The sequence below is a fragment of the Pongo pygmaeus genome, chromosome 19 (assembly GCF_028885625.2).
Source record: "Pongo pygmaeus isolate AG05252 chromosome 19, NHGRI_mPonPyg2-v2.0_pri, whole genome shotgun sequence".
Classification (NCBI taxonomy): domain Eukaryota; kingdom Metazoa; phylum Chordata; class Mammalia; order Primates; family Hominidae; genus Pongo; species Pongo pygmaeus.
The window spans coordinates 48,127,762-48,146,681 of NC_072392.2; the positions used below are offsets into that span (position 1 = coordinate 48,127,762).

The window sequence follows — 18,920 nt, forward strand, 5'->3', positions numbered from 1 at the left end:
CAATTCTGTGTAGTTCCAAAGCCTGTGTTGTTTTTTCTGCTTTTCTTTTTTGATTAAATATTTATGTAAAAGGTAATAAAGAATAATATGACAAATACCCAACACCCAGCTTAAGAAATAAGTATTACCAATCATTTGAAGCTCCCTTCCCGTTACATTGTCCTCTCTTTCCCTCCAAAGTAATCATCGGCTTTCCCGAGTTTCAAATTTGTGCTCCTAACCACCAAGCTATACAGCTGCATTTATTAAGTGCCATGGGAGCTGGAGCTACTGTTATTCAACAGTAAACAAGAAAGACATGTTTTCTGCCCTTGAGGAGTTTCCTATGGGTGATAATGAAATATTTGTTTCTTAATCTTTCTGGAGATCTTCAGTAGCTGGTAGGAAACGTGACACCAAGGAGGTTTAAGAAGTCTTTCAGGAGATCAGTGGTGATATGTTGGAAGGTTGCCTAGATATTACACAAATGAATCAGAGTTAAGAATACATGTGTTGGCTGGGCGCAGTGGCTCATGCCTGTAATCCATTTGGGAGGTCGAGGCTGGTGCATCATGAGGTTAGGGTTCAAGACCAGCCTGGCCAACATGGTGAAACCCCGTTTCTACTAAAAATGCAAAAATTAGCCAGGTGTGGTGGTGCATGCCTGTGATCCCAGCTACTCAGAAGGCTGAAAGACAGGAGAATCAACTTGAACCCGGGAGGTGGAGGTTGCAGTGAGCTGAGATCGTGCCATTGTACTCCAGCCTGGGTGACATAGCAAGACTGTCCCCCGCTCCCACCCCGCCCCCCAGAAAAAAAAAAGAATACGTGTGTCTTAATTGGATCACTGATTATCTTTTCCTCCTAGAGACCAAGTTATAGATTGGGTGTTTTGTTTTCCCACAGGGTCTTGCTCTTTCATGGCCCACTGCAGCCTCAACTTCCTGGGCTCAAGTGATCCTCCCACCTCAGCCTCCTGAGTGTCTAGGAATCCAGGCCCAGTTAGTTTTTGTATTTCTTAGAGAGATAGAATCTCGCCACATTGCCCAGGCTGGTCTCAAACTCCTGGGCTGAAGTGATCTGCCTGCCTCAGCCTCCCAAAGTGCTGGGATTACAGGCGTGAGCCACTCTGTGCTCAGCCTTGTCTTATTTAATATATTTTCCATATTATCCCCACATAGTATGTAAGACAAAACTTTGTCCTTAGAAGACAATCAGGTCAATAATTATAAAATGAACTAATAGTAGGAGTCTAGACAAAAAAGATGGGTCATGTAGAAGAATAAGTTAATACCCTGCATGTTCTAGTGTTTTCCCTAGTTTGTTACGGGCAGGGTAGACATGTGTCTGGGTGGAACTAGTGCTCTTGGATAAAAAATCTATTACAGTGTTTCTCAGTTTTTGTTTGTTTGTTTTCTGTTTTTTTGAGACAGAGTCTCCCTCTGTCATCGTTTTTTGAGACAGAGTCTCGCTCTGTCACCTGACAGGCTGGAGTGCAGTGGCACCATGCAATCTCGGCTCACTACAACCTCTGCCTCCCGATTTCAAACGATTCTCCTGCCGCAGCCTCCCTAGTAGCTGGGACTACAAGCGCATGCCACCATGCCTGGCTAATTTTTGGATTTTTAGTAGAGACGAGGTTTCACCATGTCGGCCAGGATGGTCTTGATCTCTTGACCTCATGATCTGCCCACCTCAGCCTCCCAAAGTGCTGGGATTACAGGCGTGAGCCAGCGTACCTGGCCGTTTCTCGGTATTTTAGCTATAAGTTCTTTTGATAAGTACAGAGCTCACGTACCCTCTGAGTTCCGACACCAATTTTCCTATACCAACTGAGTGTCATACAATTCAATTCAATTCTAATGATGGCAGTGGCGGCCATCTTGAGTGGCCATCAGCTGCAGCAGGGAGATGCAAGCAGTGGCAGCAGGAGTGGCTGCTGGAGCAGCAGTGGTGGTGGTGGGACCCCTGTGCCCTGCATCCCTGAGGCAGCTGAGTGCATCACTCCTACCTCACATGGCCGGGCAGGACCTGCTTCCAGGCCTGGAGCCTCCACTATGGCCTCAACCTCTCCCCACACCATGTCTCAGGAGCTCATGAGCACCCGGCTGAAGGCGCAGCTGGGACTCGTGGGGCCAGCCTCAAGATCATCGGGTTTGTTTGTGCAGGGTTGGCCGGGGCTGCCAGGCCACCTGTACCTCTCCTGCTCCTGCTGCAGGGAAAACGTGGAGAGGAGGCATGTAGTCCCCAGAGCCCACACCTGGGAGCCCCCTGGAGCCTGATACCCCAAGAGCCACCATGATGGGGCCGGGCCGAGTTACCCGTTGGCAGGGGAGCAGTGTGATCAGGCACGGAGGGGTGGACAGAGAGGGGCCCCGAGGTGGAGCTGGGCCCTGAGCGGTGCCGCACTCCATGGAGCTGGCAGGAGCTGGAAGCTGGCAGGAGCCCCACCTCCCAGTCGCAGCTGCAGCTGCCCAGCCGTGGCTGTGGACCCAGGCATCTCTGCAGTCTCAGGGACCCAGGAAGCCCGTGGGCTTGGAGGTGTCTGCTTCTGCTGCCTGGCCTCTCCCTGCTCCTGGTGCCCGTTCTGATCTCAGAGCGAGGTTGGGCCCAAGCCTGGGTGCTGTTGCAGCCTAGCTGGGTGTGTGCATGCTTGGGACAGTGGTGACATGCCAGGCCCCTGCCACTTTGGCCTCCTCTAGACTTCAGGCACCGGCGAGCATGGGAGGGAGGCTGAGATGGGGGCTGAGGGCAGCTTGGCATAGGCCTGCAGGTACCTTTTGGCATGGCCTTGGCACCTTGAATGCCAGCAGGAGGCAGACAGGCTCCTGGGCAGAAGGGGGCAGGTCCCCTGTGAAGCCCCACCTTCAGGCTGGGGAGGGTCTGAAGCCCGGGGGCTGGGCTGCTGATCCCGCAGACCAGGGTGGGAACTTGTGACGCAGGTCCTCCCATGGCTGCCCATGGACCAATCGGCACACTCTTCCTCCCCTCTGAGGTCCATAAAAAGCCCCTCGGACTCTGCCAGACCAGAAGAGAGACAACGGCATGACCTGCCTACAGGGAGGAACTACCCTCTCTGCTGAGAGCTGAAAAGATGACAGGATGATCCGCCTGCAGAGAGGAGCTACCCTCTCTCCTGAGAACTGAAGAGACGTTGGGATGTCCTACCTGCAGAGAGGAACTACCCTCTCTGCTGAGAGCTGAACATTCTTCGGGACAGCCTGCCAAGCAGAGAGGAGCTATCCTCTCTGCTGAGAACTGAACACTTGTTGGGACACCCTGGCTACAGAGAGGAGGTACTCACTGTAGGTTTCCTCTGAGCTGTTCTGTCGCTCAGTAAAGCTCCTGTTTGTCTTGCTCACCCTCCACTTGTCTGTTACCTCATTCTTCCTGGATGCAGGACAAGAACTCAGGACCTGCTGAATGGTGGGGCTAAAAGAGCTGTAACACAAACAGGGCTGAAACATGCCCCTTGCTTGCTACCTTGAGAGCATAGAGAAGGAGAGAAGCGCTGCAGTCCTTCAGGGAGCCCAGACCTGGGAGCTCCCTTAGCCAGGGCTGTGACTCCTTCTTTGGGGCCCTGTGGTTCCTGGAGTCGCCAAGCTTCCGGGCACCACTGTGTTCTCCAGTGCCAGCTGTGGAAGCTGCTTGTGATGCACCTGGTCCAGTTGCAGCCTTGCAGGGAGATGGTGCCCAAGCTGGCACCTGGAGCTGCCCACCCCACAGCAGCAGCGGGCATGCCTGGCTGTGTACAGAGGTCGGACCCCATGCTTGCTCACACATCCCTCACCACTTTGTGCCTGGCTCACCTTTGGCAGGCATGGGATCCAGGCTGGTCGTGTGAGTTGAGCACAGCCTGCCAGGCTGAGTGGGTGGAACGAGCCCAGTGGGCCACAGCAAAACTTGGACAAAGCCACCACTGGCCACAGAAGTTTCCAGTTGGTGAAATGACACCCCAAGGATCCCGTAACACTGAGATCACCCAGAGTTAGCTTCAGATCCACTATAGTTGCCCAGTGGGTTCTTCTGCCTGCTACACAGACAGACCAATTCACTGAGACCACAGTATTGTAGTAAAGAAATAATTAACACAAGGCTGGCCATGCAGGAGAACTAGATGTATCACTCAAATTAGTCTCCCAGAAGGCTCAGAGGTTTGGGTTTTTCAAGGATAGTTTGGTGGGCAGGGGGCTAGAGAATGGAGGATGCTGATTGGTTGAGGATGAAATCATTGGGATGTGGAAAATGTTCCTCGTGCTCAGTCAGCCGCTGACTGGGGGCCACAGGATCGATTGAGTCACAAGTTGTGGGTTCTGGTAAAGTCAGTCCTTCACCAGAAATGCAAAAATATGAAAAACATCTCAAAATGCCAATTGTAGGGTCTATTATAGTGATGTTATTCACAGGAGTAATTGGGGAAGTTACAAATCTCCTGATCTCCAGAACAATGGTTGGTTATCGTTTACACCCATATCTTAGCAGAATTCAGGTCCCTCACATAATCCTAACCTTGTGGCCTTTCATTAGTTTTACAAAGGTGGTTTAGTTTTAGGAAGTGTTATTATCATTCTTGCTTTAAGATTAAACAGTAAACTTATATTCCTCTCAAGGTTATCTTGGCCTGTTCCCAGGAATGACCAAGGACAGCTTGGAGGTTAGAAGCAAGATGGAGTCAACTATGTCAGATTTCTCTTACTGTCATAATTTTGCAAAGGCAGTTTCACCACCAGTTAAAGAGCAAGGTTTCCAACAACATTGCCTTTACTTCAGCAGCATGCACTTTGGCCTGATCAACCACAAATTCAGGGCTTCCTACTACCCCCTCAGACTAGAGTGAGTCACAAAACTCGGGAAAGTGCTATATTCACGATTATACAAATGAACAACCAGATTGAAGAAGTACATGGGGAAAGGTCTGGAAGAGTCCCGAGCTCAGGAGCTTCTTTGTCTGTAGGGTCAGGGTGCACCACCTTCCTGGTACATTGACCTGTTCACCAACCAGGAAGCTCTCCTGAGCTTTGATGTTCGGAGTTTTTATATGGGTTTTCAGTAGGTAGATGTGATTAAGTCATTGGCCACGTGCTTGACTCCAGCTCTTTCTCTGTTGGAGGTTTTGGGGTGGGGCTGAGAGTTCTGACCCTCTAATCATGTAGTTGGTTTTTCTGGTGACCAGCTCCCATCCTGCTAGCATGCTCTGTTGCCCCCTCCTCCCCACGAGTCACCTCGTTAGGATGAACTCTGTGGTTGAAAGGGACTCATTATTCATAATAAAAGACACTCCTATCATACAGGAAATTCCAAGGGATTCTGATGCTCTGTGCCAGAAGCTGGGGACAAAGAGCAGATGTATTCTATGTTATATCATTCCCTCCTTTATATTATTTGAAATTTTAACATTTTATTTTTTACTAAAAACAAATTGAACACAGTAATTTTAGCATATGTTTATATTTTAACTGCCTCAGCAGTTACCTGTTATTTCCAGTTCTCCAGTTGCTGTTAAGAAAATCTTTGAATGCTAGTTCCAGAATCTCCAGGAGGTGGGACCAATTTCCTTAGTGGTGATGCTGAAAATACAGCAGTACCACTGTGCTTGGGCCAGGTGAAATCAAATCAGATGATTCAGTCTCGCTGATGTGCTAGAGGCCCTTTTCCCATTCATGTAAAATTGGAAAATTTTGTTCACTATCCAAGTGTTTCCAAATATTTGGTTATTGTGTCAATGTAGACTCATACATATTAAGTATGTATCTTGGGTATAAATTTAAGTTATAGTTTAATATAAATTATGTGGCACAGAAGCAGTTCAAAGGAGGAAGTGGTGGAAATAAGAGCTATAGGTAGAATTTGAACCATCCTCGAAAGATAATTATTAATAACATTTGGAAAAGTAGAGGGGAAAGCAGGAATGATGTTTAGATGAGGGAAACTGTGTGAGGTGGGCAGGATTTATCGTGGCTTGTTTGCACTTAAACAATGCAGAATGGCCTTATTTGAGCAAATTGAGTGGGGGATAGTGGGAAATGAGATTAGGTAGGTGAGCTAGGGATAGATTATTTATGATATTCAAAGGCCAGTAGTATGATTTCATTTTGATGTGCTAGATAATTGAGAGTCAAAGAAAGCATTTGATCAGGTGAGTTAGAAAATGAAAAGAGCATGTAAGAAAAATGGACCAGCATTTGTGTTGTTGGTAGATTAATGAGGAGAGAGACTGGAGAAGGGGATAGGAAATTTGGGACTGGGAGATTTTTCAATAAAAGTACCGTAATTAGGGAAATAGGGGAAGAGTGAGGGAAGGAATGAATATTAAAAATTTCAAAGGAAAATTTGACAGATCTTGACTGCTAAATGCAGAAGAATGATGAATCAGAGATGGTACATTTTTAAAATTTTTCTTTTTATCCAGATATGTAAAAGAATGTTAACCAAGGCTGGGTGTGATGGCTCATGCCTGGTAATCCCAGCATTTTGGGAGGCCAAGGTGGGCAGATCACAAGGTCAAGAGTTCGAGACCAGCCTGGCCAATATGGTAAAATCCCGTCTCTACTAAAAATACAAAAATTAGCCAGCGTGGTGGTGCGCACCTGTAATCCCAGCTACTTGGGAGGCTGAGGCAGGAGAATCACTTGAATCTGAGAGGCAGAGGTTTCAGTGAGCTGAGATTGTCCCACTGCACTCCAGCTTGGGTGACAGAGCAAGACTCCATCTCAAAAAAAAAGAAAGGAAAAAAAAAAAAAAGAATGTTAACTGTATTGGTGATAACTATCTAAGTCTGTTACAATGTAATGTAAAAGTAGAGAGGACCTAGTGGCCATGATCATTATATCCCCAGGATCAAGAATAGTGCCTGGCGGCCGGGCGTGGTGGCTCACCCCTGTAATCCCAGCACTTTGGGAGGCCGAGGCAGGTGGATCACAAGGTCAAGAGATCGAGACCATCCTGGCCAACATGGTGAAACCCCGTCTCTAATAAAAATACAAAAATTAGCCAGACGTGGTGGCGTGCACCTGTAGTCCCAGCTACTAGGGAGGCTGAGGCAGGAGAATTGCTTGAATCCAGGAGGCAGAGGTTGTAGTGAACCAAGATCACGCCACTGCACTCCAGCCTGCCAATAGAGTGAGACTCCATCTCAAAAAAAAAAAAAAAGAATAGTGCCTGGCTTATAGAATTGCTTAAGAAATATTTATCAAAGGATGAAAGAATGCATTTAACCTGTCAACTTTTGGGTAAATTTTAGTTGTCATCTTTAACATCCCAATTTTTTTTTTTTTTTTTTAGACAGTGTCGCTCTGTCGCCAGGCTGGAGTGCAGTGGCACGATCTTGACTCACTGCAGCCTCCGCCTCCCGGGTTCAAGCGATTCTCCTGCCTCAGCCTCCCAAGCAGCTGGGACTACAGGCGTGTGCCACCATGCCCAGCTAATTTTTGTATTTTTAGTAGAGACGGGATTTCACCATGTTGACCAGGATGGTCTTGATCTCTTGACCTCATGATCCACCCGCCTCGGCCTCCCAAAGTGCTAGAATTACAGGCGTGAGCCACCGTGCCCAGCCTAACATCCCAATTTTTAATACCAAAAATGACTTTAAAAATAATACTTATTGAGGCTGGATGTGGTGGCTTACACCTGTAGTCTCAGCACTTTGGGAGGCTGAGGCAGATGGATGTTGACCCCAGGAATTCAAGACCAGCCTGGGCAACATAGTGAAACCCTGTCTCTACTAAAAATACAAAAAATTAGCCAGGGATAGTAGTGCACACCTGTAGTCTCAGCTACCCAGGAGGCTGAGGTGGGAGGATCATTTGAGCCTGGAAGGTCAAAACTACAGTGATCTGTGATGATGCCACTGCACTTCAGCCTGGGCGACAGAGTGAGACCCTGTCTCAAAAATAAATAAATAAGCTGGGCGTGGTGGCTCACACCTGTAATCCCAGCACTTAGGGAGGCCAAGGCAGGTGGATCACTTCAGGCCAGGAGTTCAAGACCAGCCTGGCCAACATGGTGAAACTCCCTCTCTACTAACAACAACAACAACAAAAAAAAAAAAAAAAAAAAAAAACAAGGCCGGGCGCAGTGGCTCACGCCTGTAATCCCAGCACTTTGGGAGGCTGAGGCGGGCAGATAACAAGGTCAGGAGATCGAGACCATCCTGGCTAACACGGTGAAACCCCATCTCTACTAAAAATACAAAAAATTAGCCGGGCGCGGTGGCAGGCGCCTGTAGTCCCAGCTACTCGGGAGGCTGAGGCAGGAGAATGGCGTAAACCCGGGAGGCGGAGCTTGCAGTAAGCTGAAATCGCGCCACTGCACTTCAGCCTGGGCGACAGAGCGAGACTCCATCTCAAAAAAAAAAAAAAGAAAAACAATACAAAAATTAGCCACGCATGGTGGCACATGGCTGTAATCCCAGCTACTCGAGACTGAGGCACAAGAATGGCTTGAACCTGGGAGGTGGAAGTTATAGTGAACCAAGATCGTGCCACTGTACTCCAGCCTGAGTGATCGAGAGAGACCCTGTCTCAAAAAAAAAAAAAAAAAGTTACTGATCTTTTCTAGTTAAAAAAATTTTGTGTTTATTTTCCAAGATAACCACTTTAGTATAATATATTCATCCAGGGTTTTTTCTGTGCACATACATATTTATCTTTAAAATGGGACCATATTGCACATGTTGACTTATACCTGCATAAATACCATTTTTAGAAGTAAAATGGAACTTGAACCTCCAAATAATGACAAACCATAAAATAATAGGATAATATGGGAATCTGTGAGTCTGTACTCATATATAAATAAATAAACAGGCATACCTCAGAGAAACTGTGAGTTTGGTTCTATACTACCACAGTAAAGCGGCTCACACATTTTTTTGTTTTCCCAGTGCATATAAAAGTTATGTTTATAGGCTAGGTGCGGTGGCGCATGCCTGTAATCCCAGCACTTTGGGATGCCAAGGTGGGCGGATCTCCTGAGACCAGGAGTTTGAGACCTGCATGGCCAACAAGGCGAAACCCCTTCTCTACTAAAAATACAAAAAAATGTAGCCAGATGTGGTGGCACATGCTCGGAATCTCAGCCACTCGAGTGGCTGAGGCATGAAAATCGCTTGAACCTGGGTGGCAGAGGTTGCAGTGAGCCAAGATTGTGCCACTGCACTCCAGCTTGGGTGACACAGCGAGACTGTATCTCAAAAAAAAAAAAAAGTTATGTTCGTACTATACTGTAGTCTGTTAAGTGTGTAATGTAATGTCTAAAAAATGTACATACCTTAATTTAAAAATACTTTATTGTCAAAAAATGCTAATGATCATCTGAGCCTTCAGTGAGTTGTAACCTTTTTGCTGGTGGAGAGTCTTGCCTCAGGGTTGATGGCTGCTGGCTGATTAGGGTGGTGATTGCTGAAGGCTGGGGTGGCTGTGGCAATTTCTTAAAATAAGACAACTATGACGTTTGCTGCATCGATTGACCCTTCCTTTCATTAAAGATTTTTCTGTAGCATGTGATGCCATTTAATAGCATTTTACCCACAGTGGAACTTCTTTCAGAATTGGAGTCAGTCCTCTCAAACCCTACTGCTGCTTTATCAACTAAGTTTATGTAATATTCCAAGTCCTTTGTTGTCATTTCAGTATTGTTCACAGCATCTTCACCAGTAGATTCTGTCTCAAGAAACCACATTCTTTGCTCATCCATAATAAACTTTTCATCTGTTCAGGTTTTATTATGAGATTGCAGCAGTTTAGTCACATTTTTAGGCTTCACTTCTAATTCTAGCTCTTTTCTTGCTATTTCCACCATATCTGCAATTCCTTCATTGAGGTCTTGAATCCCTCAAAGTCATGTGAGGGTTGGAACCAACTTCTTCCAAACTCCTGATAATGTTACTTTGATCTCCTCCCATGAATCACGAATGTTCTTAATGGCATCTAGAATGGTGAATTATTTCCAGAAGGTTTTTAGTTTACTTTGCCCACATCCATCAGACAAATCACTATCTATGGCAGCTATATATAGGCTTACAAAATGTAAATAGTAAGCCTAAATAATAAGGCTTGAAAGTTATAATTACTCCTTGAACCATGGACTGCAGACTGGATGTCATGTTAGCAGGCACGAAAATAATCTCCTTGTACGTCTCCATCGGAGCTCTTGGGTGACTAGGTATATTGTCAGTGAGCAGTAATATATTGAAAGGAATCTTTTTTTTTTGAGGAGTAGGTCTCAACAGTAGGCTTAAAATATTCAGTAAACCATTCTGTAAACAGGTGTGCTGTCATCCAGGCTTTGTTATTCCGTTTATAGAGCACAGGCAGAATAGATTGAGCATAATTTTTTTTTTTTTTTTTGAGACGGAGTCTCGCTCTGTCGCCCAGGCTAGAGTGCAGTGGTGCAATCTAGGCTCACTGCAAGCTCTGCCTCCCAGGTTCACACCATGCTCCTGCCTCAGCCTCCCAAGTAGCTGGGACTACAGGCATCCACCACAATGCCCGGTTATTTTTTGTATTTTTAGTGGAGCCTCCCAAGTAGCTGGGATTACAGGCGTGAGCCACCATGCCTGGCCAGATTGAGCATAATTTTTAAGGGCCCTAGGATTTTCAGAATGGCAAATGACCACTGGCTTCCACTTAAAGGCAGCAATCTGCATTAGCCCCTAACAAGAGTCAGCCTATCCTTTTAAGCTTTGAAACCAGGCATTGATGTCTGCTCTCTAGCTATCGATGGCATCTTCTTCTGATATAAGGCTGTTTCATCTACATTGAAAATCTTGGTTGGGTCCTATAATACCAGCAACTTGGGAGACCAAGACAGGAGGATTGCTTGAGGCCAGGAGTTTAAGATCATCTTGGGCAACATGGTGAGACCCTGTCCCTACAAAGAATTAAAAAATTCACTGGATGTGGCGGCATGGCCTGTAGTACTAGCTACTCAGGAGGCAGGAGGATTGCTTGAGCCCAGGAGTTTGAGGCTACAGTGAGCTATGATCATCCCACTATGCTCCAGCCTAGGTGACAGAGACCCCCATCTCAAAGGAAAAAAAGAAAAGGAAAAGTGCACACGCACACACACACACACTCTCTCTCTCTCTCACATACACATGCATATATTTTTTCCTCCAGACACGGTTTCACCATGTCACCCCGGCTGGATTGCAATGGTAAGATCATGGTGCACTGTGGCCTCCAACTCCTGGGCTCAAGCAGTCCTCCCGCCTCAGCCTCCCAAGTAGCTGGGACTACAAGTGTGTGCCACCACACCTGGCTAATTTTTTAAAAACTGTTTTGTAGAGACAGGGTCTCACTATGTTACCTAGGCTGGTCTCGAACTTCTGGCCTCAAGTAGTCCTCCCACTTCAGCCTCACAAAGTGCTGGGATTACAGGCATGAGCCACTGCACCAGATATATATATATACACATATATATATACACAAACACATATGTAATATATAATATTTATATGTATAAATATTTTTTACATATATTATATATATACGCCTCATAAATTATTCTGATGCATGGCTTTAGAGGTCACCATTCCCTTTCGGTGTTGTTAACTTGTATTAGCAATATTTTTTAAAGTATGGCACAAGAAAGAGAAAGCATTGGCTTGGCCATCAGGAGATGGGTTATTCTCTTAAATCTGCAACTAATCTTTTAGTAAGACTTGGAGAAAATGACTGTCTCTGGATCCCAGATTCTTTATCTGAAAATTTTCTGGGGAGCTGAATAAACTGACATTGTTAACTAGATTCTAGCAGTTCTATGATGATGGATTCACGGACATCATCAGAACTCCATGAAATGTGACCTGTGGTCAGCCATTTGAAAAAGGCCTAAACCTTCTTACACAAGTCAATTGAAAAGGCCTGTAGAAATCAGAGCTCGAAGACACCTGTTAAATCATCTATCTATCCCTCTACCAGCGGTACTCGGTTGTTCATAGCCCTCTCTAAGCTATTTTCACTCTCCTTCCTGTGTTCCAGACATTCAGTATTTTCCCAGAGACTTGACTTGTGTTCACCCTTACTTTTAATCATTTAAGAAGGGAATGTGACTTTTCTTAACTCAAAAAATTTCATTTCTTTTATATTTAGACTTTAATTTTGGAAACTGTAATTTGTTGATAATGGCAGAGATTAGTAAGCATATGGACTGTTTTCCTCTAGATTCACAAAAGGATTTAGTTGATGACTTGAATGTCTAACAATAGTAATTATATGATCAGAAAGTGACAAGAATAGAAGTCAAATTTCATAATAAAAGTTAAGATTTTAAAGTTTGGGTATAAAAAAATTGCTAGAATAGAAAATGTAATAGGAGACTTTCTTTGCTTTTACCTTGTTACTAACCCTTTAAATATGATGCTCTATGGAAGAAAGAATGTAGAGATGCAGAGAAATGAGCACTCTGATATTCTGTTTATGAGGATGTAAATTAGTTTATTCGTTTTTGGAGAAATTTAACAACATCAGTTAAAAAAAAAAGATCTTGTGCACTAACTTGAGTTCTACTTCTAGGAATTTATTCTGTCGAAATACTAATTGTTGCATTGTTTCTACAAGTGAAAACTCAGGGCCAGGTGCGGTGGCTCACACCTGTAATCCCAGCACTTTGTGAGGCTGAGGCAGGTGGATTGCTTGAGTCCAGGAGTTTGAGACCAGCCTGGGCAACATGACGAAACCCTATCCCTATTAAAAATACAAAAAAATTAGCTGGTTGTAGTGGCGTCTGCCTGTAGTCCCAGCTACTCGGGAGGCTGAGGTGGGAGAATCACCCGAGCCTGGGGAGGTCGAGGCTGCAGTAAGCCAAAAAAAATCACACCACTGCACTCCAGCTTGGGCAATCAGAGTGGGACCCTGAATCAAAAAAAAAAAAAAAGTTAAAACTTGGAAACCATTCCAATGTTCCTTGTTAAGAGTTTATTTTAATAAATGATAATACATCATACAGTGGATTCTAATACAACTATCAAAAATAATGCAAGATGGCTGGGCGCGGTAGCTCACGCCTGTAATCCCAGCACTTTGGGAGGCCGAGGCAGGCAGATCACCTGAGGTCAGGGGTTCGAGACCAGCCTGGCCAACATGGGGAAACCCTGTCTCTACTAAAAATACAAAAATTAGCTGGACGTGGTGACACATGCCTATAATCCCAGCTACTTGGGAGGCTAAGGCATGAGAATCGCATGAACCCAGGTGGTGGAGATTGCAGTGAGCCAAGATTGTGCCACTGCACTCTAGCCTAGGCAATGGAGTGAGACTCCATCTCACAAAAAAAAAGAGATTTAAAAAAAATTAATATAAAATGGGTTTATTATTGCTGCTTTTAAAAATTGGTTAAAATACATGTAACAATTATCATTTTAACTGTTTGTAAGTATACAATTCAGCAGCATTAAATTTATTCATAATGTTGTGTAACCATCACCACTATCTGTACTTAAAACTTTTTTGTTATCCTCAACAAAAACTATGTACCCATTAACCAGTAACTTTTGTCTTCTCTTCTCCTAGGAGTTTTTATGTACTGACATGAAATACTGCCCAAATGCATAATTAAGTGATAAAGGAAAATTGCAAAGTAGTGTGATAACTATGATTCCATTGTGGTAAAATATTGCAAGTTAATATAAGTATAGGAAAAATCTGGGAGAATATTAAAATGTTAGAGGATGTTAGGAGGGATTTGTACTTTTACAGAATATATTTTGGCAAGTTTTTAAAAGTGAGTATGTGTGACTTTTCTAAACATAAAGATATACTTTTAAGTATTATACTAAAACTTGATAATTTGGATGCCTTAGATTTTAGCTAATGAGTAACAGACTTCCTTATGTGGTTGCCGAATTTGAGCTTATGTAGAACCTAAACACTTTATTAAAGTAACGATTTTTCTTTTCACAGCTAGAGTTGGGAAGACATCACTGATTATGTCTCTGGTCAGTGAAGAATTTCCAGAAGAGGTAAACATTTTGATTTCCATATTTAAATTTTAAAAAATTTATCAAAATCAAATTAAAATGAACTGAATTCTGTCTCTTTTGGCATGTGTTATGTGCTTCCTTTTGGACAGTTGAGACTTTTTTTTTCTCCCTTCCTTAGAGACAGGGTCTCACTCTGTTGCCCAGGCTGGAGTGCAGTGGTGCCATCATAGCCCACTGCAACCTCCAACTCCTGGACTCAAGCAATCCTCCTGTCCTGGCCTCCCAAAGTGCTGGGATTACAGGCATGTGCCACTGTGCCCTGCCAGCTGAGACTTTTTAAAAAGCTAATATTTGTTTATCAGCTGTATCTATGAAATACAGTATAGGAGAAATAACCAGCCTGTGTCTAAGTTCACCTAAGTCTTTTGCATTTTCTTCCTTTGACTTTGTCTAGGACCTTTGTATTCTCTGTGTCTCAGTTGTCTCATCTATAAAATGGAAGCTGAAAGGGATATAAATGTCATATAAGCTCTGTAACCCTTTCTTAAAAATAAAATGTTGCTCATAAACCCAAAATATAAAAAAGATAATGAGCATTCCATGAGTTGAAGTTAAGGGGAAAGGTGTGAATCACTACTTGCCTTCTGCCTGACACTCCCTGGTCTGTGAGGTGTTTTTGTCAGAACCACTAGAATTATGATACATATATTTGAAAACCTTTAATATGATCTACCTGCTTCATTTTACAAATGTTGAAACGAACTCATTCCACCTTTGCCTACCTCAAAGGATTGTTATGGGTCTCAAATGAGATGAACTTAATAGCAGGGAAGTGCCACCAAAAGTAGTAAGGTGGTTTTATTATTACTGGCAATAAATTTACATTTTGGAAGTTCTAGAGTGAGGAGCTGTTGGCTAAACTTTACATAAAGTTAGCATATAGTTATAGGGAATGAAATTTGTGCGATGGGATGAAAATGATTTCAAATTACCCTCTTTCTTGCATAGTAGGTATCATTAGTGTCACAGTTTACATTTATCCTTCCTTTACTCTAGTTTAGATAGGAATATCTGTATAATTTCATTGTTCAAATAGGAATTTGATGTATCATGTGGTAGTGTTTTCAACATTTACAGCTGCCAAAAGACTATTATTATTATTTTTTGCTTTTTTTTCTCTTAGACAAGATGGTTAAATAATTAATTGCTTAATTTAAGAAATGAAGTATATTTTCATGTATTATTTGTAGAATCAGTAACATTAATTTATAATTACTCTGGGTATAACACCTAAAAGTTTTCTGTGAGAGTTTTAGTTTAGAATTGTTTTAGCATAGTCCTCTTGATTGTGGATAAGGGTTTTGTGTTTTTGATTTTTTAAAATTTATTTTTTCACTTTTTTAGGGATTGTAAGTAATCTAGAAGGGTTTTTAAGTAATTTAAAAAAATTCAGTCCTTGTGAAAAATGGAATCATTAAACATAAGGCTTGGCTGGGCGCGGTGGCTCACGCCTGTAATCTCAGCACTTTGGGAGGCTGAGGTGGGCGGATCACTTGAGGTCAGGAGTTCAAGACCAGCCTGGCCAACATGGTGAAACCCCATCTCTAGTAAAATACAACATTAGCCAGGTATGGTGGCGCATGCCTGTAATCCCAGCTACTTGGGAGGCTGAGGTAGGAGAATAGCTTGAACCCAGAGGCAGAGCTTGCAGTGAGCTGAGATCGTGCCATTGCACTCCAGCCTGGGCAACAAGAGCAAAACTCTGTCTCAAAAAATAAATAAATAAATGAAAAACAAGCAAACAAACATAAGGCTTATGTAGCCAGTCAATTATTTTCTAGAGGAAATGAATGTTGATAACCTGTTGGTTTATTTGCAGATTGTTGTGGATTTAAATGCCTCTTCATTTGCAGAGTATCTTCAGCCTTCAACAAAATAGAATGAAAACAACATATTTAAAAAATCTAACACTGAAACACCAAATTAATCCAAGAATCCTTTGAGTCTGTGTCAGATCTGAAGTATCCTTAATGTATTGTGTCTACGTAGATAGAAATATGCATTTAAAATGTTTTTATCCTATAGTTTTAATATATATTTGCATCTGTGGTAAAGCACAAAAATAAACACTTGTATATACAACAAATGGGTATTGGTGAGAGGGGCTAATACAAGTTGAGCATCCTTTATCCAAAATGCTTGGGACCAGAAGTGTTTCAGATTTCAGATTTGAGATTTGTTCAGATTTTGGAATGTTTGCATTATACTTACCAGATGAGCATTTCCCTAATCTGAAAATCAGAAATGCTCCAATGAACATTTCCGTTGAGTATCATGTTAGTGCTAAAAAGTTTAGAATTTTGGAACATTTCAGATTTCAGATTTTGGGCTTAGAAATACTCAGCCTGTGATCCCAGCACTTTGGGAGGCCGAGGTGGGTGGATCACAAGGTCAGGAGTTCAAGACTAGCATGGCCAAGATGGTGAAACCCTGTCTCTATTAAAAATAGAAAAATTAGCTGGGCACAGTGGTAGGCGCCTGTAATCCCAGCTACTCGGGAGGCTGAGGCAGGAGAATCACTTGAACCTGGGCAGCAGAGGTTGCAGTGAGCAGAGATCGCACCACTGCACTCTAGCCTGGACCATAGAGTGAGACTCCATTAAAAAAAAAAAAGAAAAGAAAAGAAAAGAAACACTCAACCTGTGTAGATAAATTTATATCATCTGTTACAAGTTTGAGTGATAATATTCAAAGGTGTGTTTTTTTTGTTTTTTTTTTTTCCTATATTTGTTTGTAAATGAAGGTTCCTCCCCGGGCAGAAGAAATCACCATTCCAGCTGATGTCACCCCAGAGAGAGTTCCAACACACATTGTAGATTACTCAGGTAATGAATATCCTCTTGTAGGTGAAGGTGTAGGTTAATTTAATAGACTTGAAAAAAGATACTTACTGAGCTTTTACAAATGTTCAGAGAGGTGGTCTTTTCTCTGTAGCAGTAAATGATCCTTTACGATTCTTATCTCATTTATGTCTGTCAGCCTCTACCCTATACCCCACCCGGTGCCTCCATCTGACAGTTCTTCATCCCCAGATTACTAAGTTGGGTTCCATAATACCTGTGGCTGTTGAACACTTGAAATGTGACTGTTCTAAATGAAAATGTGTTGTTAATTGTAAAATATAACTGAATTTTGAAGACTTAGTATGAAAAAAGGATGTAAAATACCTCGTTAATTTTTCTATTGAGTACATGTTGAAATTTAAATACTTTTGATATTTTGGGTTAAGTGAAAATTTAATTTTACCTTTTTTACTTAACCTTTTTAAAGGTTGCTACTAAAAAATTGAAAACTATATATGTGGCTTGCATTGTCTGTATGTTGGACAGCACTGTACTGGAAGCTGAGGGAGGTGAATGCCTTCTGCTACTATCAGTCTCATAACTAGATTTATTTACAGAATTATTCTTCAATATGCGTAGCCATATAATTAGATTCACCTCAGTATTAGAATTGAAGCCTTAACCCATTGATTACTTAACATATGGAAAGATATTAAAAATATGGCCTGTTATTTAGCATAGTATAAAATACCACTGAATTCATGTATGATATTAGTTTATATGTCAGAAGTAACAGGTATTTTTAGGGGAAGATATATGTAACCTAAGGTGGTCTAAATCAATATGCCAGTAATTACTTTGCTCTTCAATTATTTGCTTTCTATCCTAGCTATATCCTTCATATCCCTGCATCCGTGGAATTGCAGGCACACTCACCCATTGAGACCAGTTCTAGCTAAAGATACGTGCTAGAGAGGGAATTCTCGTCACTTCATTATCAAGCTACAGTTTTCCCTCTGGGTCTTGGTTATTATTACTCCCACCTGCTATCTAGATCTTAAGCTTGTATTACCCAGAATCTCACCTGCCTTTTTATCCTGTGTGTATAGACTCTTTGTCCGAGCTTCTGACTCTTCAGCACCCAGTCTGCTAGCTTGGGTTTCTGAGGTCCTTTGCCTGACCCTTTTCAACTCTGGATCAGATGCTGGCCTAGATTTATTACACAATGCTTCTGCTGTTCCATGCCTAAGTTATCCTTTTATAGACTCGTCTTTCAGGGCCAGCCGCCTTATCATAGTTGAACCTTTTCCTTCCCCTGGCTTTCCCTTGTGTTTGCTACAACATGTCATTTTGAGGGATGTTAGATGGGTGTTGCATAGAATTTAGCTTGGCCATTAGTTCTTATGAAAGTGTCTGCAATATGAAACATTGACTTTTTGTCATTTGTAGAAGCAGAACAGAGTGATGAACAACTTCATCAAGAAATATCACAGGTGAGCTTTAAAAAACAGAGGTGTGGGTTTTTGTGTAGAAAAACAGTGATGATTTTATGAGCCTGCCTTTTTCATTCTCTTTTTGTTTGTTTTTGTGTTTTTTTGGGGACCGTGTCTCACTCTGTCACCCATTCTGTCATCCAGTGCAGTGACACAATTTTGCCTTATCACAACCTCCATCTCGCAGGCTCAAGCGATTCTCATGCCTCAGCCTCCCAAGTAGCTGGGATTATAGGCATGCACCACCATGCCCAGCTAATTTTTGTATTTTAGTAGAGATGGGGTTTTGCCGTGTTGACCAGGCTGTCTCAAACTCCTGGCCTCAAGTGATACACCCCGTCCCTTTTTCATTCTCTTAATTACCAAAAGTTCTTTTGCAGTTCTTTGTTGTTATGGCTGTTACTGAGTATGTGTTTTTGCTTTAAGTCCTTAGGAACATTTTCTCTTAGAGGCAAGCTAATTCTTTTTTTGTTTTTTTGTTTTAGCTGTTAAATTTTTTCTTCCTTTCACCCAAATGTATTAACAAGTTGCTAATTAAGTGCTGTCTATGTTTTTATTATTTTTAGACACCATTAATTTGTTAATTTTCTTCTAGGCTAATGTCATCTGTATAGTATATGCCGTTAACAACAAGCATTCTATTGATAAGGTAGGTGTGATCTTTTTTTCACTATAGTTGGT

The 18,920-nt window shown here is 42.6% G+C and overlaps 1 protein-coding gene across 10 annotated transcripts in view; it reads left to right on the top strand.

Annotated features, from left to right (window-relative positions):
• RHOT1 (ras homolog family member T1) overlaps positions 1–18,920 on the top strand; it is an 83,063-nt gene that overhangs the window by 18,641 nt on the left and 45,502 nt on the right. For all 10 annotated transcript variants that reach the window (XR_008495238.2, XR_008495239.2, XM_054459962.2 and 7 more), the window contains exons 2-5: positions 13,884–13,942; positions 16,707–16,788; positions 18,196–18,239; positions 18,835–18,888. Coding sequence is in view for 8 of the 10 variants with exons in the window: in XM_054459962.2 (XP_054315937.1) it covers positions 13,884–13,942; positions 16,707–16,788; positions 18,196–18,239; positions 18,835–18,888 (239 nt within the window). In the remaining 2 variants the exon portion in view is untranslated. The remainder of the gene's footprint in view (positions 1–13,883; positions 13,943–16,706; positions 16,789–18,195; positions 18,240–18,834; positions 18,889–18,920) is intronic.